At 44.6% G+C, this 25,709-nt stretch overlaps 1 protein-coding gene across 3 annotated transcripts; it reads left to right on the top strand.

The window, feature by feature from the left end:
- Window positions 1–2,196: 2,196 nt before the first annotated feature.
- On the top strand, window positions 2,197–24,112 carry Mep1a (meprin A subunit alpha). 3 transcript variants are annotated; one of them, XM_087184648.1, is made up of 14 exons: window positions 2,197–2,314; window positions 2,394–2,418; window positions 2,508–2,558; window positions 5,533–5,573; window positions 6,063–6,138; window positions 9,471–9,588; window positions 10,726–10,901; window positions 13,646–13,867; window positions 14,621–14,770; window positions 18,583–18,798; window positions 19,825–20,298; window positions 21,695–21,868; window positions 22,504–22,798; window positions 23,581–24,112. In XM_087184648.1, the coding sequence occupies exons 1-14, from the start codon at window positions 2,246–2,248 to the stop codon at window positions 23,735–23,737; spliced, it is 2,244 nt and encodes a 747-aa protein (XP_087040774.1). In that variant the 5' UTR covers window positions 2,197–2,245; the 3' UTR covers window positions 23,738–24,112. The 3 variants fall into 3 exon arrangements, with proteins under 3 accessions (XP_087040774.1, XP_087040775.1, XP_021115363.2); XM_087184649.1 differs by lacking the exon at window positions 14,621–14,770; XM_021259704.2 differs by lacking the exons at window positions 2,197–2,314; window positions 6,063–6,138 and having other exon boundaries at window positions 2,388–2,418.
- The last annotated feature ends 1,597 nt before the right edge of the window (window positions 24,113–25,709 follow it).

A 25,709-nucleotide genomic window follows, 5' to 3' on the forward strand; every position in this document is an offset into this window, starting at 1 on the left:
AGCATTAGTGTTTTTCTTTAGAAAAACAAACCAACTCCTATTTCCCAGCCTCCAAAATCAGCAAATATTCACTCTCATCCCAACTGCTTCAGAATTTGAGGAAAAAAAATCGATAATATATTTAAGAAATAAAGATCTATTAACTACTTTTCTTCCTCAATTCTTATGGCCAATTACTTTTATTAAGCTACTGTCTATCAAGTTCTCCTCCGCCATTTTTAAAGCCATACAGACAGAATTTGCTGACTTAAGCTATTTTAGTTGTTGCGTGAGGTCAGGAGCTATTGGAAAACATGGTGGCTCCTGGCAGTTAGAGGTGGTGGGGACATTCTCCATCCCGCTTCCCTCCTCACCTCAGGAGGCTCTGGGACAGCCAGCCCCAATCTCTTCTGCTCAACACCTGCCCCGTGAGAGGCCTCCTGGCGGGCAGTGCTGCCCCCTGAAATGCTCTCTAGCACTGAGTGCCTGCTCCTCAGTGGGTGTGAGGGGGAAATGCTGGCTCTGACATCACAGACTCAAGGACAGGAGAAGTGGACGCCCGTGTGGCCCTGCGCTGGACACACATAGGCCGCATTACCCATCTCTTCCCAACACACCAGTGACGTAGTGTCATAGCTCCGCCTTGAGCAGGGGCCATTTACACTCCACAGTCAATGGTTATTTCCATAGTCAGCAAAGACTCAAGAGCTGGCTTCAGAGCTGGCTGCTAAAACATTTATCTATGTTCATACCCCATACTTTTTCTTCCAGTATAAACACATTTTCCAGTTCTTACTACTACAAAAAAGTGCTTCACATATGAGAGTCTTTAGCAAATATAACTGGAAGGGAGTCCCTAGCCTATAAACGATGCATATTTCAACTTTATTACATAGCATCAAATGGTCACATGAGTGCCACCAGCAGGGTGAGATGTCTTATTACTTTGTTCTTCTTGAAGCTTGGTACTGCCTGCTTTCTTCCTTTAAGCTTTCTGAATGTGAGTTGCCATTTCATTGTTATTTAAATTTACATTTTTTTCCTGTCTTGTGAGGTTGAAAATCTCTTTATCGGATACTTGAGTTTTCTTCTATGTGAATTTCCTATTCATAATTTTTGCTCTAAGTCATGTATTTATCTTTTTTCTTACTGATTTGTATGAATTCCTTGTATTTACTGGATACTTATTTTTAAACAGTTTTATGTAGAATGAATATCTTTGATTCATGTATTAATTCTGTTGTGTATCTAACATAAAGAACATTGAATTTTGGTATAGTCAAATTTATTTTTTTCCTTATTGATTTCTAAGCCTATTTTTTCTTATTTAAGAAATCTTTCCTGATCTCAAGGTTAAGAGTATTTTCCTGTATTTTCTTTTTCAAAACCCAGGTGTTTGTATCTGAATCTTTAATCCATGTAGAGTTTATTTTTGTGAATAGCATGGGGTAAGAATTTAATTTCTTCTTCATATGACAATGCTAGTTTCCCAATATTATTATTAAAGAGGCCAAGGTTTCCTTGGTTGCATTTGGTTCCTTTCCATAAATGCTTCTCTCTGTTTTCATGTTCTTTCTTTTTGGCGAATGAAACTTTGTAACTATTCTGGTTATTCTATTAGGGCAATTCCTTTGTCTTTATTCTTCCTTTTCAGAATATTCTCATTTATTTTTGGAATTTTATCCTTTTCACGTAAATCTCAAAAACAGTCTGTCATTTCAGCAAGTTCAACAAAATCCCTGTTAGGATCTTTACGGAAATTTCTTTGAAATTATAGCCTAACATCAGACTAATTCATAAATATTTCATACAGACATACATACACACATATGGAGAGAATATGGGGAGGGAAACATGTCTTTTTATGTCCTTCAATTGCTGGTTTACAACATTCCTACAAAACAGGTTTATCTTTTACTAAAGTGCATTTTTATCATTTTACAGGTTATTTTTATTTCTTTTGTGAGGGTATGTTTTATCTGTTAGTTGAATGGTTACCGCTGGTATATTCAACTGTTATTATATGATCGAGATATAATAACCCCGTGCTGCTTTCAAACTCTTGCCCTGTCTCTGACACAGGAGTGTGTAAGGTAGACCTGTACCTGCCCCCTGCCCATGAAATGGTCAGTGACATCATCTCTCACTACCTTTTTCAACACTACACACTTATAACAGGGTCAAAGTTTCTAATATGACAGTTAGGGCAAGGTCCAATCGGTATTTATGACAAGGTGTCTTTGCTAAAATCAGTTCACCTGCTAGGATGGTTTGGACTGGATCCACTTGCATTCTCCCTTTCGCCTTGCTTTTTGCCCACATAGCAGCTGTATCAGTAAGTAGAATTCTGCTCCTCATATTTAGAAATACCAATTCTCACATAAATTATCCATTCTATGTTTATTTCCCTGCAGATTAAACATCTTTCTAAAGGAAATGGTAAGAATCAATTCAAATGGCCACAGTTTCTGAACTCTGTCTCTTTGGTTCAGCGTGAGTAGTAACCACTTTTCTCCCACTTTTAACAGTGCAGGATGCAGATTTTGGTGAACAGAAGGATATTTTACAGATCAATTTAGGTGGGTTCAATTTCTGCATTATTAATGTTTTGAAATAAGGTAAAGCCCGGGGATGAGATTAGTAAAACATGTAAACCTTTGTAGCACTGCATTGTGTACCTTTTGGGAAGCTGTATTTATTGTTGTTTTATTAGCATTTACAGTTTCGGATCAATGGAAAGGTGACAGGTGGAAGTCAGGTCAGATTTCCTAGAAGAGGCTGGGATTTACAAACAGAGGCACCTAACAGTTTCTCTGATTATGAAAGTTTCATTTTCCCTGATTCTATTTTGAAAAAAAGGGAGAGGAAAATGTGTGTTTATTCTGCTTGCTAAGAGGTATAATAAAGAATAAGCCTGTAGATACATTTGGTGGGGAAAAGACCTGATCTCCCCGATCAGCCCCTTATAGCTGTTCTGATAGTTGTTTGCTTATGGGACTTTGAGAAGGGTGTGTCTGTTTCTCTTTGGTCCCCTTGTTTGTTAATTTAGTTCATGGATATAGGGACTCATCCATTACTGAGATGGACTCGTCTGGCCTCTCCCCTCTGTGTCCTTCTTCTGAAGTCTCTGGATTTTGGTGTCTTGGGTGGAAGCAGAGGAGTTCATGTTCATAAACACCTTAGTTTGGAAACCTTTCCCCCCCAGGCGCATCTTAACTTGTCAGATCTTGAGGTAGGGTAAAGACTATTTTCCCTTTGCAGGAAGGGATGGGAGGTTTGAGTGGTTGGGGCGACTTGCATCAGATCACAGGCTCTTGTCTTCAGGCCGCCTTGGGTCTTCTGACTCATAGCTCAGTAGCTCAGTGTGATTTGAATATGACAAAAGGCTTAGGTTTCTATGGCCGTGTCCCATTCCCAGAGACACCACCTAGTTGGTGTTTAATTGGAATCGCTGGCGGATGGCAAGGTGGCCACAGTGGAACGAGTTAACAAGGTGAAGGGTTGGTGGGGTGGATGGTCCCCAGGGTTCAGAGCCAGGCACCAAGATCTCTCTCTTGAGAATCAGACAGGGTGGACATCTATCATTCAGAGATCCATGGTAGAGTAAAACAGGGCTGAGATGAGAATCAGAACTTCCGTCTCATCCTTATCTCTGTAGTAGAAATCAGTTCTTCTACCTCAGCCTTTCTTGCTGTTCGGCCCCATCTCCGCCTCTGACCTGTGAGCTGGGGACACAATCTCTCTTCCCGCAGAGCCACCTCTTTTAGGGCATTCCAGCCGAGGCACAGGAAGCTGTTGGTTTAGCTGTGTGGCCTGCTTCTGTCATCACAGACAGTGGACACAATCATGCAGAGAAAGTTGTCACTGGTTTCCACCTTCTCTCTGAGCCTCACAGTGCTGTTTTAACCCCCCTTATCCTCCATACCCGGACCTGCTCTTCTCTGTCTTCTTGATTCCAGCTAATATGTCTCCCTCCTCCTAGATTTTAGGCTCAGAATTGCAGAGTAGCCCTGAGCTCTCACCTCTACCACACCTTACTCTCCATCTGTCATCAGATCTTGTCAGACACATGGTCACACTCTAGCACCGCTCCACCTGGCTAGGGTCACCTTGCATCTGCCCTGTCTGTCCAGGGGCCCCACTTCTGCCCCCTTTCTCCTTCACCCCCCAAAATGGCTACACACAATGGGGCCATAGCTGTCCTTCCAACGGCATTCGGATCCTGTCACTTCCAACCTCTAATGACTTCTCTTCCAACACAGCACGGGGTGATGGCCTGGACTCTCCAAGTGCAGCCCCCAGCGTCCATCACCTGTGCCTTAGCACTCTGGGCTCCACCTGGGCCATAGTCACATAGACATGTACCCCCAGGATCTCATCTGTGCGAGCCAGCCCTGGGGTCAAGGATAAAGGGAACTGGTTATCTCCTCCATTCTAAGAAAACAGGCTTCTGCTCCCCACAAGCCTGGGTAGGAGATGGATGGGCCAGCACCATGTGCCCACTGAAGAGACATGCCCACTGTGGGTCCTTCTGATTAAGCCAGCTGTAATTATTACCACCTGCGGTGTTTATGGTCCCCTTATCACATGAACAGGTCAAATAAGCTGAGAAAAATGTGTGTCAGGAGAGGAGAGGCAGGAGCAGCTGAGTCATTAATGGGGGAACTGTGTTCCCCCAATACCTAGCACTTCCTGCTGTCCTTTGGGCACCTGGACCCAGCTTTTAAAGGGTCATGGCTTTGCCCATGAGGCTCCTTCTGTCTTGTGAGGCAGACTGTTTCCCAGCTATAAGTTGGGGTATCACAGCAGAGGTCCCTTCGAAGCTGTCTGCTCTTCACAGAGGACAATGCCCACAAAATGAGGGTTATGATGAGTGATGTTCTTTGGAGTCAGGGAAGTTTTCCCACAAAGACTTCCTAGTGAAGATTCCTTTTTTCAGAAACTGTGAGGCCAAGACAGAGGGAAGGCTGAAGGTGGACTCTCCTCTGCTGAGTGTCGGAAGCAGGAGTTTTAAAATGCAGATTTTAAGGCTCTGTCATGTTCTCCTGGTCTCCAGGGAAAAGGCTTGGTTCTAGGTCCTTCATGTTTCCGTGGGAGAGAGCAAGGCCAGGCATTTGCCCCAGGTCAGAGGCAGGACGTGTGACAGCACAAAGGCCCTGCCTGGGGTGGCAGGAGTAGCGACTTTCCTTGTACCACAGACCCCCACTCAGCTCATCACTTCCGGTCCCCCATCTCATACTTCCTGTCTCAAACTCCTGTCTCCTTCTTCGAAATAGGAAGTTTAGCCTCCATGACCATTCAGGTCCCTTGTAGCCCATCTCTGATTCTTGAGCAAGTTTTCTTGTTTCAAAGTTGAAAAGACGACACGATGATCTTTGGTGCTCACTAACCATTCACCTGTGCTTAATTATAGGGAATCTTTACATTGTTTCAAAAAGAAGTTTAGCACATCATAATTAAAATGGAAAATTTGTTATAGCAAAGATTAATTTTATTGTGAAAGATGGCTCTGAGTAATGTTCATTCAACTATTCTTTTTTAATCCACATACAGCTGCAGGCTTGGACCTCTTTCAAGGGGACATCCTTCTGCAGGTGAGTACCTGCCTGAAATAATTTCCTTCAGAACTGGATGAACCATTGGGGGGTCTACCTGGGTTGGGCACTGTGCAGAAAAACGAATTCTAATCTATATCCTGTGCTTAGGAGGACTTTCACTGTAGCTGACAATGACAAACAGAGGAAAAACAAGTAAACAGCCCAAAAAACCCCTACAATTATTAAATGGTTTACCTACTCTGTTTTCCCAATGAGCAAAGAATAAGAGAGAAGGGAGTGGGACAATGTGCTTGTGGTGGCTCACAGACCCCAAGTTAGGTCCCCTTATTTTGTTCTTCATAATTTCTTTAAAGTTTTAAAAGTATCTCTGTGGAATTTCTGTTGGTTTTATAAAGAGAAGACAAATGCCACAGAATGGTGTGAATTGCTTGATATATTCTTTGTGGTGCAAGAGTCCACTGAAGGAAGAAGTCAAGGTGACCTTGGGGATGAGGCTTCTGGTCCTCTTTATTTTTGTTTTCACAGAAGTCAAGAAATGGGCTGAGGAACCCAACTGCCAGGTGGACGTTCCCCATCCCGTACATCCTGGCAGATAATCTGGGTAATAGCATCATTCTGGTGGGGCCCACGGGTTTGACTTCCCTCTCCCTGTTCCTGCTCTTCAGCCTCAGACTAGGAGTAACCTACCTCCTGTGTATGAAAGGGTTTCTCACACTGATGATTCTTTATCTCGTAGGTAGAGAGATGGGACAGTATGAACTGTGATAAAAATATGGTGAATGTTTAAATTAAAAAAGATTGTTACAGTAAAAGACACATTGCCATGAACCTCCCTCAAAATATTCCTCCCCCAACTGGACATTTATCCCATTGTTCTCTCCACTTTCTGAAGAAGTTCTAGAAGTCCTCTTTCATGAGTGTCTTTATGAAGTGTGATTAAAAAAATATAGAGAGTGCTGCTGTTGAGTGTCATCTAATGGAAAGGCAGGCTCCGGAAAACATGCTGCTGTGTCTTCATCCACCTTATTCACTGGATCTGGCACCATGCAGTTTCTGGTTCTTCTCCAAAGTCAAAATGACCATGAAAGGTCAGCATTTTGAGTCAATTTAGAATGTCTAGGCAGTCATGACAGCACAACGAAAGACATAAAAGGGGACTTTCAGAGCTGCTTTAGAAAGTGGCAAGAAGGGTGGAATAAATGTATTCAAAGTGAGGGGTGCTTTGTGTGTGTGTGTGTGTGTGTTTTGCGGTACCAGGGAATGGAACTCAGGACCTGTGCTTGTCAGGCAGATGAGGTGCCCCTATGCTACATCCCTGGCCCTGGGGTGGTGTATTTTTGAGGGGGATTAATAGCAGTGTGTCTTTTACTATAATAAATTTTAAACATTGAAACATGCACCATAATTTTAGATCACACCCTATACATCAAAACCAGGGGTACTTGGGCCAGGGATTGAACTCAGTGGTGCTGCTGCCTGCATTGAAAGCACAAGGTCCTGAGTACAATCCCCACTACAAAAAAAAAAACCGAACCAGGGCTACTTAACTGGTCTAAGACAGAGTGTAAAAGGATGGTATAAGGTTGCAGCATGCATTAAAATGTAAATGAAATCAGGAGAAACATAAAGAACAAAGGCACAAGACACAACTTGGCATCAGAATAGTAAAAAAAAAAAAATGTACTTAAGGTAAATTAGAATTTGGGACCAGGATACTACTTCCAGCACATAGATTAATCTTACAGTTGCACCTATTTTCCTGTAAGTGATATGATATCATTTCTTTTTATGGCTCAATAATATTCCACTGTGGATATACACCACATTTTGTTTTTTCATTTATCCCTTGATGGGTATCTAGGCTGATTGCATATCTTAGCTATTATGAGTAATCAGCAATAAACATGGGGGTGCAGGAATCTCTTTGATATGCTGATATCTTCCCTTTGAATGCATAGCCAGAAGCAGAATAGCTGGCTCATAGGACAGAATTATTTTTAGTATTTTTGAGAAACTTCTCTACTGTTCTCTGTAATAGCCTCACTAATTTATATTTTCAATGGTGTAGAAGAGTTCCTTTTTCTTTTTTTTTTTTTTTAAGAGTTCCTTTTTCTCTACATCCTTGCCTGAATTTATTTTTTGTCTTTCCTAGAGTAGCCATTTTAACTGGGGTGAGGTGATGCCTGATTGTTGTGATTTGCATTTTCGGATGGCTAATGATGTTAAATATTTTCTCAAAAGCCCGTTGACCATTTGTATTTCTTCTTCTAAGTAGTGTCTATTTACATCATTGGCTCATTTTTTAATTGGAATTTATTTTTTGTTACTGAGTTGTGTGAGTTCCTCATATATTCTGGATATAATGTTTTGTCAGATGAAGAGTTTCAAAAATTTTTCCAGTTTTGTATGTTGTTTCTGAACTTTATTGATTGCTTCCTTTGGTGTGCAGAAGCTTTTTTGATATAATTCCACTTGTCTGCTTTTGTCTTTGTTGTCCTTGATTTTTGGGCCTTATAATAAAAATGTCATCACATATGCTTATGTGTTGAAGTGTTTTCCCTACACTTTCTTCTGGCAGTTTCAGAGCATCTACTTTGAATTGACTTTGGTATAGGGTGAGAGGCAGGAGCTGAGTTTCAATCTTCTGCTTGTGTATATCCAGCTTTCCCAGCACCATTTATTGAAGAGCCTGTCCATTCCCCAATATACAATTTTGGTGCAATGGAATGGAATAAAGTGGCTATAAATAACCCCGTACACCCACAATCAACCAATTGTTGACTAAGGCACCCACAGCCATTTCTGTAATGACCTTGATACGTTGTCATCGCTGTGGAATCTTCACCATGGTAGGTTATTGAGGAATGTAAGTGCCAGGAAAACATGGCACAATTTCCTGGTAAACTGCCAAGCAATATAAACTCTTTGAGGGAATGCATAAAATCAAATGTGCAAGGCACAGGATTTAATTTCCTATCACTCCATTTAATTTTTAACTGAGATCTCAATCTTCAGGGAATTGATGGGAGGAAATACTGCACACGAAGTAGAAAATAATCTCATTTCTTCTGTGGCACCCTCCTCTTACCTGTCCTTGTCATGCCACGCTGGGCCAAGGTGTGTGCATGTTAGGCGGGAGGAAAGGCATTGAATCTTTGGCTGGGGTCGTCACAGGCTACCAGTCAGCGTCTCTTGTCCTGGCCCTCGGGTCCATTAGGCTCTGTGGTGTTGGTAGAGAAGCTGTTCCCAAGGCTGAGTGTGAGTGTGAGTGTGAGTGTGTCTAAATGAGCTGCCTCCCTTGCCATCTCTCGTGTGCCGTATGTACTTCTTTCACTTTAGGAACCCACAAACCTCCCTCAGCCATGCTCTCTGCCTTCGGCTAGTGAGAATATCCTGTTCGTGTAGGGCAAGGAATACTGTTTTCACTACTTCTCTTCGAAGTTCTTTATCTTTGGATGCAAAAGCCTGAGCCACTTACAGACCACTTGTGTTTCTGCTCTGCCACGAATTATCCTAAGGCAACATGCTCGAAACATCTGCTTGAATGGGGGAAAGGAAAAGAGTAAATGACTTTCTCCAGCCACGTACACTTGTGTGTGTTCCTACTGTACATTCGTACTTGCAGGGCACGTTTAAAATATGCATGCTAGGGCCAGGGATTTATTTAGCTCAGTGGTTTCTCCGCCTGCTGCACAAGCGCAAGGACCCGAGTTCGATCCCCAGTACCAAAATAAATAAATAAATAAAATAAAATAAAATATGCACGCTATGTTTGTGTTCACGTTAATTATGCAGTTTTAGCTTCCAAAGGATCTATTTACTACCGAAACTTCTGCAACAAACCTTTGTGGATTTCACATAATGGTGTGATTTTCTCTGTGTCTGTTGTCCAAGATAAGTAATTCTTAGGCATGTCCTTACCGATTTCTGCAGAGCTCAATGCCAAAGGAGCCATCCTCTCTGCCTTCGAAATGTTCCGCCTCAAGTCCTGCGTGGATTTCAAGCCTTATGAAGGAGAGAGCTCGTACATCATCTTTCAGCAATTTTCTGGGTTAGTACAAAATATTAGAGTGTGAAGGTCATGTGTCCTTTGGTTTATAAAAAGTTACATATCTATTTCACAAGCTAAAAGAAAAATCCGGGAAAAAACTACTAGCAAATATTAAATCTTTCATTGTGAATCTGTAAATGGTGTAATATTTTTAATATGCTAAACAGAGAATACTATATCCTGTTTGGATAAGTCTGGGCCCCTGAGAAATGTGTCTCAATTCTTCTCCTAGGGTGAGGTTGTGTTTTAACTTACAGTATTTTTTTTAAGATCAAGTTTATTGAACTATAAATGACACCCTTTTAGTGGTCCTATTTTAAGTTAATTACTCTGTTAATTACTCTATGAAAAATTCTAGATATACATTTCCTCTCCATAGTTGTTTATTTCTAAGAATAAATGGGTGGTATGTTCAGAAAGAAGCACTCTTTCTTTAGTGCTCTGTGTGTCAACCAACTTAAGCTAGATGAGGTTGGGAAGCAAGGCCATCACCTGGAAGTCTTCCTCATGCTGCATTTCTGTCTCCAAGTTTTGTTCCCATAGATCATCCAGTTCTGACCCTGGAGTTCTATTGATCATGGATGGATAACAGAGATGAAAAGGGAAGTCAGCATATAATTTGGCCTCTTATGCAAAAAAAGTACACAAAGAAGTAACAAATCAAAAAGCAAAATACTGATGATACAAAGTAAATACCTAGCTTATCCGAGTAGATCTTTTCTTAGCTTGTTCTTTTATATAAAAATTTAAAAAAAAGATGTGCATCTGCTGTGTACCAAGAAGCTTGCTACTCTGGAGGTACAAGGAAGTTCAGGCTGGTCCTAGAGCCCAGAGGGTTTGCAGTTGGGTGCCTGCCGGGGTGGTGGAGGAGCAAGTGGAAAGTTTAGTGATGAGGACTCAAGGCTGGAGGAGCAAGTGCTGGTGTTCTATTGCACAGTCGGATGACTGCAGTCAACAGTATTGCATTGAGTATTTCCAAATCACCGGAAGAGAATGTTTTGAGTCATCTCACTACAAAGAAATATGATTTTTTTTTAAAAAAATCAAACCTAGATTTCTTCTGGCCTGTGTTCTGGGACCCCCTGAATTGCAGCTAAGAATTCTCTAGGAAAATTTTTCCTTTTCCTGGTCTTCAAGGTGCTGGTCTATGGTTGGCAACCAACATGTGGGACAGAACCTCTCCATTGGCGCGGGGTGCGACTATAAAGCCATCATCGAGCACGAGATCCTGCATGCTTTGGGGTTTTACCATGAGCAGTCAAGGACCGACCGAAATGACTATGTGACCATCTGGTGGGATGAAATTATCCCAGGTGTGTGGAAGCCTGGTGTGGCAGGGTGGGGGTAGCTTTCCTCAGTGCGGCTTGCTGAGAACCCCCTGAGGGCTATTGCGCTAGAATCAAAAGTGATGCGGAAAAGGATCCTGGGGAATGTGAAGAGTGAGCCCATACAATGTGAGGGTCACCAGTGATTTTGTTAAAATTCCTGCCTATGAGCATATTAAGGGTATTAGGGCAACTTTCTGTGCGTGAAACTGGCCACGGCTCCAGAGGCTGGACGAGGGCATGCTGATGGTATGGTGGCCTGGGCACACCAGAATTGTTTTTGTGCTTTTCGAAAGCATCCTATGCTGACCACTATGCTAGAGGCTAAGTGTAATCTTTGCCTCCCAGTCCAATCTAGGAAAGTGTTTGTGCCTGTTCACGCAGAGATGAGACCTTGTACCATAACTCAGTGTGCTTGGGTGCAGAGGGAACAGGGGTCTGGAGTCGGGTCAAAGGACCCAACCTCTGGCGGTGAGACACAGGGTACCACTGGCCTTGTCTAATCTGCCTACCATCTGAGTTTCTTACCTTCCTGCACATATTCTTGGCTTTGCTGAAAATCTCATGAGAAATCAGAAAACATTTCCATTTCTGTCTTGAAGAAGACAATGCTTAATCCTTTTTAGATGGGTTTAGGCCATCTTAGATCCCCTTTCCAGAGAGCCAGCCCTTTTGCTAGGGTGATTTGCAGACTTGTTGAGCTCTGCCTGAGCCTGGATTATGCAATACATAGTTGCCTATCTCCTATCTTACTTTTCATCTGGTGCAATTCCTCATATCTAGATTCCATGCAATCACTGCAGACCTGTTTCCAAGGAAACATGAAACCCAAGAGCATAAACAAGGGCAGTATTATTTCTCCGGGCCATCTGTGACTTTTATTGCTCCTCATTCTGAGTGATCGAGTCCTGTTTTTTCACCTAGGAGGATACTGTACCAGCCACACAGCTTCTCTTCCTGGGCCCATCCCCTTGTCCTGAGTCATAACTGTGGTTTTTCCTTTGCACTAAGGAAAAACTCAGCTTCTGAGGTCTCACAGCGGTTGGCAAACTCCAGCCCATAAATGAGCTTTTATGGAAACACAGCCATGCCCATTGGTTTGTGTGTCACCTGTGGCTGCTTTTTGCAGCAACTGCAGAGCTCAGTAGCAGTGACAGAAAAATATGGGTAGAAAGCCTAGAACATCTGCTATCTGACCCATTATAGGAAGTTTGCAGATGACTGGTGTGCAGGATCAATTCCCATCAGGGGGCTCTGACCATCAGTCCCTTAGAGGCAGGATGACCCTGTGCCTTTCTGGGCCACTGCCTTCCTGACATGGATCCTAGCAGCTCACAGGCAGCACAAAATGCACTGAATAAGTTTTAAAAATTACTCAAGTCACTTATTTGTAAACCATTCTGATAAGAATCCTTGATTAAAAAGGAATAAAATAATCCCTTCCAACCTGATGATTGTATGGGAAGTTAAGACATTCAGGGAGTGGAAAGCTCCTGCTTCCAGTGCCCCTCAGGTTCACCAGATTGGGGGCCTCTGGCTGCAGGCTAGTCCTTACCATTGGATGCTCGTCACAGTTCTGTCACTTCATGTGACATCCTAGCACCATGTGCTCTGGGAGGAGTCGCTTTCCCTCTGTCCTGCACGAGTCATTTATGTCTTTCAAGGATGACTTACTTTGAACATGCCTTGAGTCCCAGAAGTTCCCTCGAGCGGGAGAACTGGGCATCACCACTGTGGCTGTGCCACTGAGTGAGGTCTTGCTGTGAAGGGGGAAAGGGTCCCTGGCTCCTCCGGGACACACCATGCTTCCTGGTTCTGCCTGTACCTGTGCGTGAGGTACTGGTGAGCCGCTCCCTTTCTCCCCTCTAAGTGTTAAAGTCAACTGGATGGGGAGCCAGAGAAGGAGAAGAATGTGGGGTGGAAGGTATGAATGCTCTCTCTGGTTTTCTTATCACTTCCCCAGAAGGAAAGTAAAATTCGTGAGCCCTTCCCCGACTGCAGCTGGTCAGTTAAAGAACATCCGGTCAGGTGTTTCGCTCAGCGTTCTGTTGTAGCTCATCTACCTACTTCATAGTCATCTCGGAAAAAGACTAATCTTCCCTATTTGGACGGGAAAATACATTTTCTTCTTCCTGTTTTGTTTTTCTCTCCCTGAAGGTGTTTCTGGACCACAGGGTGTGAGTCCGGTTAGTAGGGCACCTCTCTTAGCACACCCCACTTACCCTTCCCTCCTCAGTCTGTCCTAATCCCTGACCAGGCCCGGAGATGGGCAGACTCAGGGACCGAGGTGGTTGGCCGTTGGAAAGATCCGTCCCCAGCATTTTCCTGAATTCAAAATACCTGTTCCTGCCTTTTGGAAAACCTCCCTCAGATTTGCTATTTTACCTTCTCCTTCTGACAGCACACATGCACGCACTTACAATGCATCCTTAACTTAACTATATTCATGTATTTAATAATTTATAATATATAATATATACTTTATATACTACAACAGATATTTTATGGTCATTCCCATTAATTTATACATATTATTTCATCATAATATTAGCATGTTGGTTAATAAATAATGTCTATTAATTCATACATAATAGTAACTATAAATTATGTTTATCTGTTTAAATAAAACATGTACTCTTTCCTTTTTGTGAGTCTCTGAGCATCTGGCTGGAAAGGAAAGGTTGAAGGAGATACTAACTGACTGCTCTGACTGTGGACCCCATCCCCAACAGGTTACGAACACAACTTCAACACTTACAGTGACAGTCTCATCACAGACCTCAACACGCCTTACGATTACGAGTCACTGATGCACTACGGACCGCTCTCATTTAACCAGAACGAGAATGTCCCCACCATCACGACCAAGATCCCCGAGTTCAACTCCATCATCGGGCAGCGCCTAGACTTCAGCGCCATCGACTTGGAGAGGCTGAACCGGATGTACAACTGCAGTGAGTCTGGGCTGGGGCTAGGAGCACCCGTCTCAGCTTTAGTTTCCTTTTTGTATTTCCCTTCACTCTTCTTGAATGTTCTGGTTAAGAGAACACGATAAACCCCATAATGAAGGTGCTCTACTTCCAGACCTGAAAGTTATAGCACCTGCCTCACAGGATGGCCAAGAAATCAGTTATGGACTCATGTTTCATAAAGTAAAAGTATTAGAAGAATTCAAGGAGCTGTAATTGTCTTCTTTAGCTTCCTTTTGAAAGGTGCATAATTATATAAAGGCCACAACAGAGCAAGGGCTTGAAAGTTGTTGTGCCCTGAAACATTCTTTACCTAGTTTATTGGTAGAACTCCCTAAACCTTTGGGTGGGATGTTTTCTAAGACAAGCCCCCTGGTCTTCAAGATGCAATCGTTAATTCGGTTCAATAAAGCAGGCACTAAGTCCACTAAGTACAGTACTATAAGTACCTTGTTCCTGATCTGGAGGAGTCCCTGTTGACTTTCACATAGTGAAGAATGCTTAGAGGTCTTTTTATCTTGGCTCTGCAAGACAGGTAGGTCTGTGTCTATGCTGACAAATTCTGAGATCCACCTGATTGCATTCAGATTTCCCTTTGAGAAAAAAATCCAGAAAATGAGAGGTTCATGCTCCTATTGTATTTGGCCAGTGAGGTTTTAGTGGCTGAAGATGTTCGTTAACTACTTGGCTGAGCTGCATTCTGTCTTTTTAACCACCTGACAAAAATGTCATTTGCAGCCTCGACTCACACCCTTTTGGATCATTGTACTTTTGAGAAGACAAACATCTGTGGGATGATCCAGGGCACAAGAGATGATGCAGACTGGGTCCACGAGGACAGCACACAGGCCGGACAAGGGGACCACACCTTGGGCGGCCGGTGCACAGGTGCATGGTGGTGAAGTGAGCAGTTCAGAGGGTTTCTTAGGTAATAGAGGTCAGCATGTTTTGCCCCTCTCAGAATGTGAATCATCAACCCTGAAAATCTGAACAAGGACAAAGAACACTTCTCTTATGTTAGTTATTAACTCAATAAAGAGCATTGGGGCTCTGCATATGCAAAAGCAAGATGTATGTTGGCCTCGATGAAAGTCACATGGACATGTGGTTGGTAAGATGTGGCCTGGTAAGCAAGGGTAATGTCCTCTCTACTAGAAGTACAATGCTAGCCCATATGTCATGTAAAATTTTCTAATAACTACATAGAAAGATAAAATTTTATGCAGGTGAAATTGGTTTTCACAATATATTTTATTTAACCCAATGTATGCAAAATATTAGCATCCCAACACGTGACCAATATAAACATCATTGTGAGACATTCTCCTTTCTGTGTCACTTACCTGAAATCTGGTTGTCTCTTGCCCTGAGGCACATGTCAGTTGGGAGCTGCCACACCCGGCCCTCAGCAGCCCTAGGTGTTTGGTGGCTGCTAATATCCAAGAGCGCAACTTCAGATCATTCCAGGATGCGGTTTGTGTAGCAAAAAGGCCCAGGAGTCAGGCAGATTTGAGTTTGAAATCCGGCTTTGCCACTTAGTATTTGGGGCTATAGAAAGTTGCTGCTGTGTGTGTGCTTTTTTGAACAAAAAAAAGTCTTTGCGTGCCTGAACACCAGGATATTGGTGCTTACTTCACAGAAGGCCATGTACCAAGTCCCCACTAGCTTACTCCTTGCTGTCTTTTCTTTCCCTTCTATCTTTCTCTCTCTCTCTCTTTTCTCTTTGGTTTTTCTCTTTTCTTTTTTTGTGATGGTGGTTGTGGAACCCAGAGCCTCTTGGATGCTGGGTAAACACTCTACCCTGGAGCTGCACTCCCAGCCCCTCCATTTATTTTTATTTCAATTTTAACATTCTTTTGTTGTGTGTCTGCTGTGAAAACCACCTCTCACCTCTTTGGAAGTGGGTGTGGTTACAGATGTGCTAGCTTTTGAAGGTTACAGTGAAGTGGCTTAGGCCATGTCTGTCTGAGAGTTGGTTCCTTCCCAGAGGGGACCTGGGTTTGTTGTGGTTGCCAGGCTCCCAGTGAGTGTCCCAGAGGTCATAAAAGTTTACCAAGGGAATTCTTCCTCTGGCCTTGGCAAGGGCAATAGTCTCAGTCACACAGAAGATTGTCACAGGTGCCATCCCAAGTGTCCAAAGGGTAATGAGCCAGAAATTCCATCTAGGTAGCCATGGCAACCTCTGATGTACCCTCCTTGTGAGGCTAACAGACAGGAACATAATCTTCTTGATCTGGTGGAAGAAGGTTCTAGTGTCATAGTAGGAAAGGACAGGACCATACCCCAGAAGAAAGAAGTATGCATGCTTTGCCGTGTCAGCTTGACCCTCCCTCATGCTTCCTCCATGAGGGCATCTAAGGGGACCATGTCCCATCACAAAGAGAGTGTCCCATGCTCAGGCAGGCACTTGGACCCAAAGAGCCCAAGGGACCTTGTGGGACAGATCCACTGCATCTGAAACAGAGGGAAGAAGAATCCAGTCCATGGTGGAGCTGGGAGGAAGTCCAGCTTCCTGAGTCCCAGGTCTCTGTGATGCGGCCTGGGGAACTCTCTGGCCCATGAGATTCTGTTCTCTTCAGCACAGGTACTCAGTAAGTCATGCTGCAGAGGGCTGGGGCTTCTGAGCTAAGCACTGGGAAGAGCACACAAGGGGACAGAACTTCCTCTGAAGACTATTAAAGCCATTCAGATATTTTTAAGCCTTTTGGAAACCATACATGAGCCACCAGTGCCTGTGGTCAACATAGAAAGTGTGGGCTCTGTGCATGAGGCAGGGCAGAGCCAGGGGAGACGGGAGCTTTGCTGACACCCACAGCTGTACAGAGGGGTCACCTGCTGTCCACCTTGTGAAATGTTTCCCTGAGAAGGTGTTGAGGGCTGACAATAATTTAAAGTGCCTCCTTCTAGGCAAGAGTTTGGGGATGTGCTTTACTTTGAAAGTGTGCTGGCTTTCCAGGAGACCTGACTGGTTAGCTACTGGCTTGCTTTTAGGGAGGTCTGAGATATCAGAATTAGGCAAACCCTGGCTGTGGCACTAACAGAGATGTTCCTTGCCTTCTTTTTCTGCATTCTTCTGATGCTTCCCTTTGCCCTCGAGTCTTCTGGCGTAGTAAAGATGGTTCTTTACCACCAGTAAAACACCAGCCATCAGGGTAGAGACAAGGGATTTTTTTTTTTTGAGTTATCAGAATGGAAACTTTATTTTTTCCCCCACATTAATTTTATTGGTACATTTTAGGTATAAAATACAGTTACATTCATCATTGGGATCCTGTACAATTACATGAGTCTCTTGGTTCTTATTTTTTCCCCTTCCCTTGCCCTCCCTTCCCTATTTGCAAAGACCTTGTTTCCATTTTTTTCCTCTTCTCATATTTTTTCCTTTCCCTTTTTATTGCCAGATGATTTTGGTGGGGACTAGGTTTCAAAGTTTAATGGACAGATGAAGAGTAGGCATATCTGCCCTTGTTCCCCACCTTAAGGAGAAAGCATTGTATCTTCTCCATTCATATAGGACGTTCTCGCTGGAAGTATAGAGTACATGTCTTTAATCTGTTGAGAAGGTTCTGTTCTACTTCTAGTCTCCTGATAGCTTTTACCATGAACAGCTGTAGAATTTAGTCCAATACTTTTTCTCCAATTAATGACAGGATCATATGGCTTTTTCCTTTCCTCCGTTAAAATGATGACTTTTGGGGGTGGATCTTCCAATGCTGAACCAACACTGCCATCCCTATAACAAAACCACTTTCTACATACTGCCAGATCTGACTTCTAATAGTTTGTTTTGTTAAACAAATTTCTATTTACGTTCATACTTTTTTCTTCTATTATCTTTATCCAGTTTTAGGATTAGCACAGTGTTGAGTTCCTAAAATGAGGGGAGAAGTGTTCCTTCTTTTTTCTGCTTTAATTGTTTGATACAATTTATCAGTTAAAATGTTTATGAGCCTGCTGTTGTCATATAGGTAGGTCTTCAAGCTGGGAATATACTTTCTTTAATAGGTGCTATTCAAATTTTATATTTCCTCCAGAGTTAGTTTCATTAATTTGTCTTCCAAGATACTTCTCAGAAGTTGTCAAATTTATCTCAAACAAGATTTTTGTAATATACTTTCTATATCCTTTTAAATTCTGTAAAATCTGTGGTAATGTCTCCTAGATCTTAATATTGTAATTTTTAAAATGTATAACTGATATTGTGTAACAGGAAGAAAAGGTCTAAAAGAGCAGGGGAATTGGGAGGGGTAGGGGAAGGGTTGAGGGAGAAGGGATATTGATCCCTGAGCCATTGCAAATAAATAAATCCAAACCTAAGCCTGTGGTTCTGGATCCAGCGAGACATCTACACTTCGCCTGATTTAGGCGAGGGAGCTGATGAAGAAACTTTGAGTTTGCCTCACAGACACCACATTCCAGAAATTTGGGCAGGGGCCTGAGTTTCTTGAACTCAGAGGCTGACACTTCACACCCTTGGGAACCCCAGCAAGGGGAGGACAACAGTGAGCTTGCAGTGTTAGCCAGTAACTGTGTCCACTGAGGCAGGATGCTTACTGCCCATGACCTTTGGATTTTCCTCAGAAGAGTGTTAGCTGCTGCTGCTGGATAAGGCTGCTTCTCCCATGTCACCTTTCCAGGGAAAAGGGTTGCGGCTGGGGTTTGGGAAGCCAGACATGGATGCTGGGTTGCTGTCTCCGCAGGTGCCGGCTACTCCATGCACTTTGACACTGGGACAGGAGCCATGGAAGAGGCGGCCCTGCTGGAGTCGCGGATTCTCTACCCAAAGAGGAAGCAGCAGTGCCTGCAGTTTTTTTATAAAATGACAGGGAGCCCCTCGGATCGACTGGTCGTTTGGGTCAGAAGGGACGATGGCACCAGGAACGTCCGTAAACTGGTCAAATTGCAAACCTTCCAAGGTGCTCTCTTCTCCTTTCTTCCCCTTTCTTCCCCTTTCCTCTTCCCACTCTGTCTCCACCCTCCTCCTCTCCTAGAGCCTCCCATGATGTCTTGCAAGTTTTAAACCCTCCGTGCATGTTGGACTCCTCAAAAATTAGAAGCAGCATTGTAAGAAAATAACAGTGTTTCTAAATCCAGTGTTCACTAGTGCTTTGGACAAAGGCAGGGCCAGGAGAGAGAAGTGGAAGGTTCAGAGAGGGAGGTGGGAAGGGAAAAGGGATGTAGAATTGATGTTCCTGGAGACAGGGTAGTTAAATAACTGGGTACAAAGTGTCTTCCCAACTGTCTGAGAACAATGAGCGATGTCATTGCTTAATCTGCTGATGCAACTCCCATCTCCTTGTCTCAGTGGAGGGAATCTGACCATTTGTTTCCATTAACTTCACTACCACTGCCGTCATGTGCCTGGGTGTTGCTTTGTGTGTTTCTATAAGAAGGTTGGCAGGAAAGCTTTGAACTGCCGGGATAGCAGGAGGGTGGGAGGAGCAGCTGGCTGTAAATTGAGAGCCAAGGTTGAAAACCTTTTTATGCTTCAGTATTGGAAATTGAACCCAGAGCTTTGCACATGCCAGGCAAACCCTCTACCCCTGAGCTACACCCTTCATGTTAGGAAGGCCCAATGGTGTTGCCATTATTTGACTTTTGACTCACAAAACGTCTGTTGCACATGGTTCAGCCAAATACATGGAGATTTTAGTGTTAGAATGGGTAACTGGTTTCAGAAGGAAACTCAGAACCTGGGAAGTTAAATGACAGCAGAAAGCACATTCACTGTTGGGATTTGAATGGGGTGGGATGTCTTTAAAGAGCTACTTTTCCTTTCTAGACAGGGGATTGGACAGCACTTACTTACCAGTCTGTGATGGTGCCTTTCTGGCAGGGTGGCTGTGAGGTTCATACGAGCCAATCTTGGCACAGGCTGACATGCAGAGCAAGTGCCCATTAAGTGTTTCCCACAGTTGTCATCCGCTGTTCTCTGTCCTCAGGGGATTCTGACCATAATTGGAAAATTGCCCATGTGACACTCAAAGAGGAAAAGAAGTTTCGATACCTGTTCCAGGGCACGAAAGGCGACCCTCAGAACTTGGCTGGGGGCATTTCCCTGGACGACATCACTCTGACGGAGACGCCCTGCCCAGTAGGGGTGTGGACAGTGCGGAACATCTCCCAGGTCCTCCAGAACACCATGAAAGGGGACAAGCTCCTGAGCCCTCGATTCTACAACTCCGAGGGATATGGTTTTGGGGTGACCTTGTACCCCCGTGGAAGAGTGACCTCCAGTGCCTCTGGCTTCATGAGTGTGGCTTTTCACCTGTGCAGTGGGGAGAACGATGCTATCCTGGAGTGGCCAGTGCAGAACAGGCAGGCAATCGTGACCATACTTGACCAAGAGTCGGATGTCAAGAACAGGATGTCCTTCAGCATGATGCTCACCACCTCTCTGTTGCACACATCTTCAGGTCAGTGGTTTGGGCATAAATAAGAACTGCCCCTCAGCCTGGAGGGGCTGATAGATGTTCTTCACATCTGTGTAAGAAGAACAACATTCGGCCGGGGATTTAGCTCAGTGGGTTCACCGCCTGCTGTGTAAGCGCAAGAACCCGAGTTCGATCCCCGGTACCAAAAAAAAAAAAAAAAAGAACAACATTCCTCTTACACTTTTCCCCCTGTGTGTATAAGGTGTAATCAAAAAATACTGTGAATACCTACACTTGAAAAATTATTACGAAAAAGGACACACTGCCACGAATCCCCCCCAAAATACTCCCCCTCACTTTAAACACACTCATCCCATCATTCTTGCCCCTTTCTGAAGCAGTTCTGAAGTCCTCTTTCCGGAGTGTCTTTAGTTGTGATGTCATGGCTGCCTCCATGTCCCCTATTGATTCAAAGCATTTCCTTTTCATGGTCATTTTGACTTTGAGGCAAGAGCCAGGAGTCTCATGGTGCCAGATCTAGTGAATAAATGGACGAGGACATGCTACGGTGTTTTCTTTAGCCTGCCTTTCTGTTGGATGGCACTCAATATTCACTATATTTTTGACTGGACCTACCTCATAGACACTGAAGAAAGAGGACTTCCAGAACTGGTTCAGAAAGAGGCCAGAATGGTGGGATAAAGTGTATTTGAAGTGGAATGTTTTGAGGGAGACTCGTGGCAATGTCTCTTTTACTGTAATAAACTTTAAACTTTAAGTGTTCACTGTATATTTTGATGGTCCCATGTGCTAACAACACACTCACACTGGAGTATTAGGTTAAAATCTTCAATGCTATGCTTTCCTCCTTCTCTTTCCCTCTTACTCCTCAAGCAGGTGTTGGGGGCCGATGATGTGCCAGGCTCTGTACCAGGAACACAGAGTACAAGGGCCCAGGTGGTCCTGTCTTCCCCAGCTCAGATGAATTAAACAGGTGCTGCTCATTACTGTCAGATCGTCAGAGCTCGCCAGGCTTTGTGCAGGGCAGATGAACCGATTTCAGAAATATTTCTCAATGTCCGTGTGTCCATGAAATAAACTCACATCAGTTACAAAATGTGCAAAGTACTTGATCAAAAGAAGAAGCATGAGCATTAAAAAGATCAGACTATGGCTGCTCCCCTTGAAGGATGTCAGCAGTCACACACACACACACACACACACACACACACATGCACACACACACAGATTCATTCAGAGCTGTTCTCTGCCTCTGGCCTCCTAATTCTGAATTTTAATTCTACAAAAGACAGCAAATAACCTGACTTTTTCCAATATATATGTTTTTTCTGATTAACAAAGCCTTGGGTGCTCATTCAAGGCACATTGGAGAGTGACTTCCACAAGGTAATGTGATGTTATGTCGCCTGTCGTGCAGCAATCAACGGCTCTGTCATCTGGGACAGGCCATCCATAGTGGGCTCCTACGACAAGGACTGCGATTGCTTTAGGGGCATTGACGGGGGCCGGAGCAACTCCATCTCCCACCAGATGCTGAAAAGGAGGAGTTTCCTTAAAAATGACGACCTCATTGTTTTTGTGGACTTTGAAGGTACTTTTGCTGATCTTCCTGAATCAATAAATAATTCTAGGCTCTGCCTGTCCTACTGATTTTTAAGCAACTTCAGGAAGGTAGGGATCTTTCTCGAAAATGAGATTTAAAATGAAAATGGAAAAGGGGGAAAAAAAGAACCACGTTTTACTTAATTGGCCAAGAAGTCCTTTCCTCATCTTTTCCTATTTAAATATTGCTAATTGACACATAAAAATTGTACATGTTTATAGGGCACCTTGGCACATTTGGTGCACGTATTCTTCATGTTCCAATCAAGCACCTCCAAAAGCATCTATCATTTTCACCACACCTTTACTTACCCTTGGTATAAAGCACAATGTCCTCTTCTAAAGCGTTATCTTTCTCGATAATTTCTCAAATATAACAGTTTGCTGACTTCAGGTTCGTTCCAGTCTAATGTTATGCTTCATTTTGCAAGTTCAGTACATAAACACATGACCAGACTACTTTAATTTAAATAAGCTGGATTCAGAGCCATTTTTCTACACCACTAAGGGTGGTGTTCGTGAAGGACAGAGGCGGCCTGGAGGGGAAACCCTCTCGGGAAGTGATGTTAACCACAGTCGGTCATTTGTCCTGATTGGCCTCATCATTGCCTCCCTTTTCTGCAGACCTCACCCACCTGAGCCAAACAGAAGTTCCAGTTCGCACGGCAGACAGGAGGCTGGTCCCTGCAGGCCTTGTGCTCCATGGACAGGCGCAGCAGGCCATGCGAGGAGCTTCTCAAAAGGCTGTGTTGGATGAAGCCCCGCCAGGCAGCCTGGGCCAACGACGGAAGCGGTCTGTGGAGAACACAGGGCCCATGGAGGACCACAACTGGCCACAGTACTTCAGAGACCCATGTGACCCGAACCCGTGCCAGAACCAGGGCGTGTGTGTGAACGTGAAGGGCATGGCGAGCTGCAGGTAGGTGCAGGGCCGGGGTAGGATGGTCAGGACACCGATGGTGTTAGGCCAAGGCCTCCACCACACGGCCTGAGGATGTGGCTTTTTCAGCTGGACACGAGTGTGCCCTGTGCAGTGGGCTGACACGGCCAGAACAGACGAGTCCCACGTCCCCTGTCCCCTGACGTTATCCCTTCCCACCTCTGGGACATTGTGCCCAGCACCCTGGGTGTTGCTGGAATTTCTAATCCCATCATAGCCCTACTGTGTGTCAGCCATCTTGACTGGGCCTGAACTTCTGGTCAAGTTTGAGAGACACCTAGCAGGACACCAACCTTACGGTGACGTTTGGCTTGATGTTGGCAAGTTGTAAAGTTCCAACCAGTGCACTAGGCCAAGCTCTACCTAGGAAATTTCCCCATGTCTTATAGAAGGACCATGTCAGGAGATGGTGTCTGCTCTCATCTTCCCTCACTCTTTCTCCTACGCTCTCAGTGGCCAAGAGCACTTTTCTGGAGAGGCATCTTTTGGGGTTAAGCTTCTGTGTGAAGCACTAACCAGCTGACCCTGAGCAAATTGTCTACCATTTCTGTGGCTTTAGGGGGAGGATGAGAACAGCCTGACCATAACCTCTTCTGCAAAATGTTGTCGAGGGATTAAATTAGTTGAGTCTAGTGAATGCTTGGAAATGGCCAGGCGCAGAATGTTCAGTAACTGCTCACTGCAGTACTTGCAGCATGGTGCTTGTTGCTAGGCAGCACCTGAGGCCACGTAGCCCCACACGCCCTGTCTTCCCTCCCCAGGTGTGCCTCTGGACATGCCTTCTTCTACACGGGAGAGCGCTGTCAAGCCATGCAGGTGCACGGCAGCACCCTGGGCCTGATGATTGGAGGCGTGGCCAGTGTGATTGTCCTGACAGTCACCATCTTCTCCATAATTCTCCAAAGCCCAAGGCCATGACCCACCATGGAGATTTCCAGGCTGCAGAGGTGCCTCTTCCATTCTGACCTTCCCTCCCTGCAGTCAGCGGTCTGGGCAGTTTCCAGCGGGCTTGCTTTGCGTTGGCCTCCAGGGACCATGCCTCGGCCTCATGTTTGATTCTCTTCATTTTTCTGCCTCCATTTGGTCCTGTTGCCATGCTGTGTGCTCCTAATACACCTGGGATGTCTTGTGACAATGTGTATCCTCTGTGAGCACCTCTGCTATAGCTGTAGCTCCAGCAGGAGGGACCCAGAATCCTCATTACCATGCCGCACCATGCCCAGAGTGTGCCTAGTGGGCTCTCAGTAGATGGTGAATGGATGAACCAATAAATTAATGAATAACCAAGATAAAGAAACTCTCCTATTTCTGTTTTAGATCAGGAATATGGAAGGAAATCCACTTGTGGGTATATAAATCAGATACTCAATGTTCACCAGACAAAATGGTGTTACAACTTTTACTGGCTTGTTAAAGGATTTCAAGTGAAGATTCCTCTGGGAAACTGAGATTCACAGTCTTTGTTATTATCTTCCTCTGATTCTAAGGAAAGGGTCTTTAAAAATATAATAGCTAGGTGTAGTGGTGCACACTCGTAATCCTAGCACTCAGGAGGCTGAGTCAAGAGGATCACAAGTTCCAGCCCAACCTGGGGAATTTAGCAACTTAGTGAGATTCTGTCTCAAAGTAAAAAAAAATTTTCAAAAGGACTGGGGCTATATCTTAGTGTTGGATCATCTTATCCATGTGAGATCTTTCCTGTCATCCACGCGTTCCCAGAGTCATTCATAAGTAGTTGAAGGCTCTTAGTTAAAAGTCTGAGAACTAACTGTGGCAAAACTTTAAATATTACCATCTCAAAGCACACCAGATGGTTTGTTATTAGTATGAAGGATGCTGGAAATAACCTTTGCATTGATGGATTAATTCATCAAAATGGCTATGAGGAGACCCCTGCAGCTGGCCTCGGGACTTGACTTTGGGGTGAACCCTTAGACTGGGACTTGATTTGGACCTGGGTCCTCACTTGACAGCTGATCCCATTGGCCGATCCCACCAGAACCAAGCCTCCCACCTGGGGATGATGGCATTTTATGACTCCATAGCCCTACAGGTGGGAAGGTGGGTGGCCAGTGTCCACCAGGTGGTGACCAAGCCTCAGGAGAGGCAGGTGGGTGGCTGGCGGGCAGAGTTGGATGCCAGCTGCCTCCTAGCCCCAACTGCAGGACTCCTGTCGTGTGCTTTGCCGAGGACAGCTGTGAGAGAGTGCCTGGGGCCTGGGGAAATGCCCACAGTCCAGAAAAAACAGCAAATAAATGTAGGATTTTAATCCAAATCCAACACCTCTTCCCAGGGCTCCTGGAGTGGGGCTGGCCAGTAGGATGAAGGACAGAGGATGGGACTGTCAACCTGGGGGCCAGAGAGGGCAGTGCCAAAGTCATTCTTGGATTCTGCTGCTGGCTGCTGTAGGAAGTAGGCCAACAGCTCTGAATTCTGGCACTGGTTTCCGGAGATTCTTGGGAGAGCTTACAGGTGAGGTGTGTATGTATATGGCAGTGAGCAAAACCAGCCGGCACCTCTTTGATTTCCTGTTTTCATACCTTCCCTGGAATACAGGTCGAGCACTGCCACTGGAAAGGTGCAGGCACGTGTGTGCCTCTGTGTGTGTGTGTGTGTGTGTGTGTGCGTGTGTGTGTGTGTGCAGGTGCAGGTGTGCATATGTGCTTCTGTGACTCTGCGTGTGTGGGTGCGTGTGCACATACGTGTGCCTCTGAGTTTGTGTGTACGCATGTGCCGAGGGGTGAGGGGACACGACACACCTGTGCTAGTGACTGGGCAGAGGCCCCAGCTACCTCCTGCGAGAGTCCACTGGAGCCACTGCCGTGTGTGTTCCTGCCACAAGATCCAGCGCAAGTCCTGAGGGGTCCCTGCCTATGTGGGCCATGGTGCG

The sequence above is a fragment of the Heterocephalus glaber genome, unplaced genomic scaffold, assembly GCF_053883595.1.
Source record: "Heterocephalus glaber isolate CG9 unplaced genomic scaffold, H.glaber_assembly_v1.0 deba00001497, whole genome shotgun sequence".
Classification (NCBI taxonomy): Eukaryota; Metazoa; Chordata; class Mammalia; order Rodentia; family Bathyergidae; genus Heterocephalus; species Heterocephalus glaber.

What these genes read in the sequence shown, in the direction of transcription:
- Mep1a (XM_087184648.1), top strand. Translation starts at nt 2,246, where the DNA reads ATGGTTTGGACTGGATCCACTTGCATTCTCCCTTTCGCCTTGCTTTTT. An exon ending in CATCCTGGCAGATAATCTGG is followed by an intron (nt 6,139 to 9,470) that starts GTAATAGCATCA and finishes CGATTTCTGCAG; the next exon opens with AGCTCAATGCCAAAGGAGCC. An exon ending in GAACCGGATGTACAACTGCA is followed by an intron (nt 13,868 to 14,620) that starts GTGAGTCTGGGC and finishes TGTCATTTGCAG; the next exon opens with CCTCGACTCACACCCTTTTG.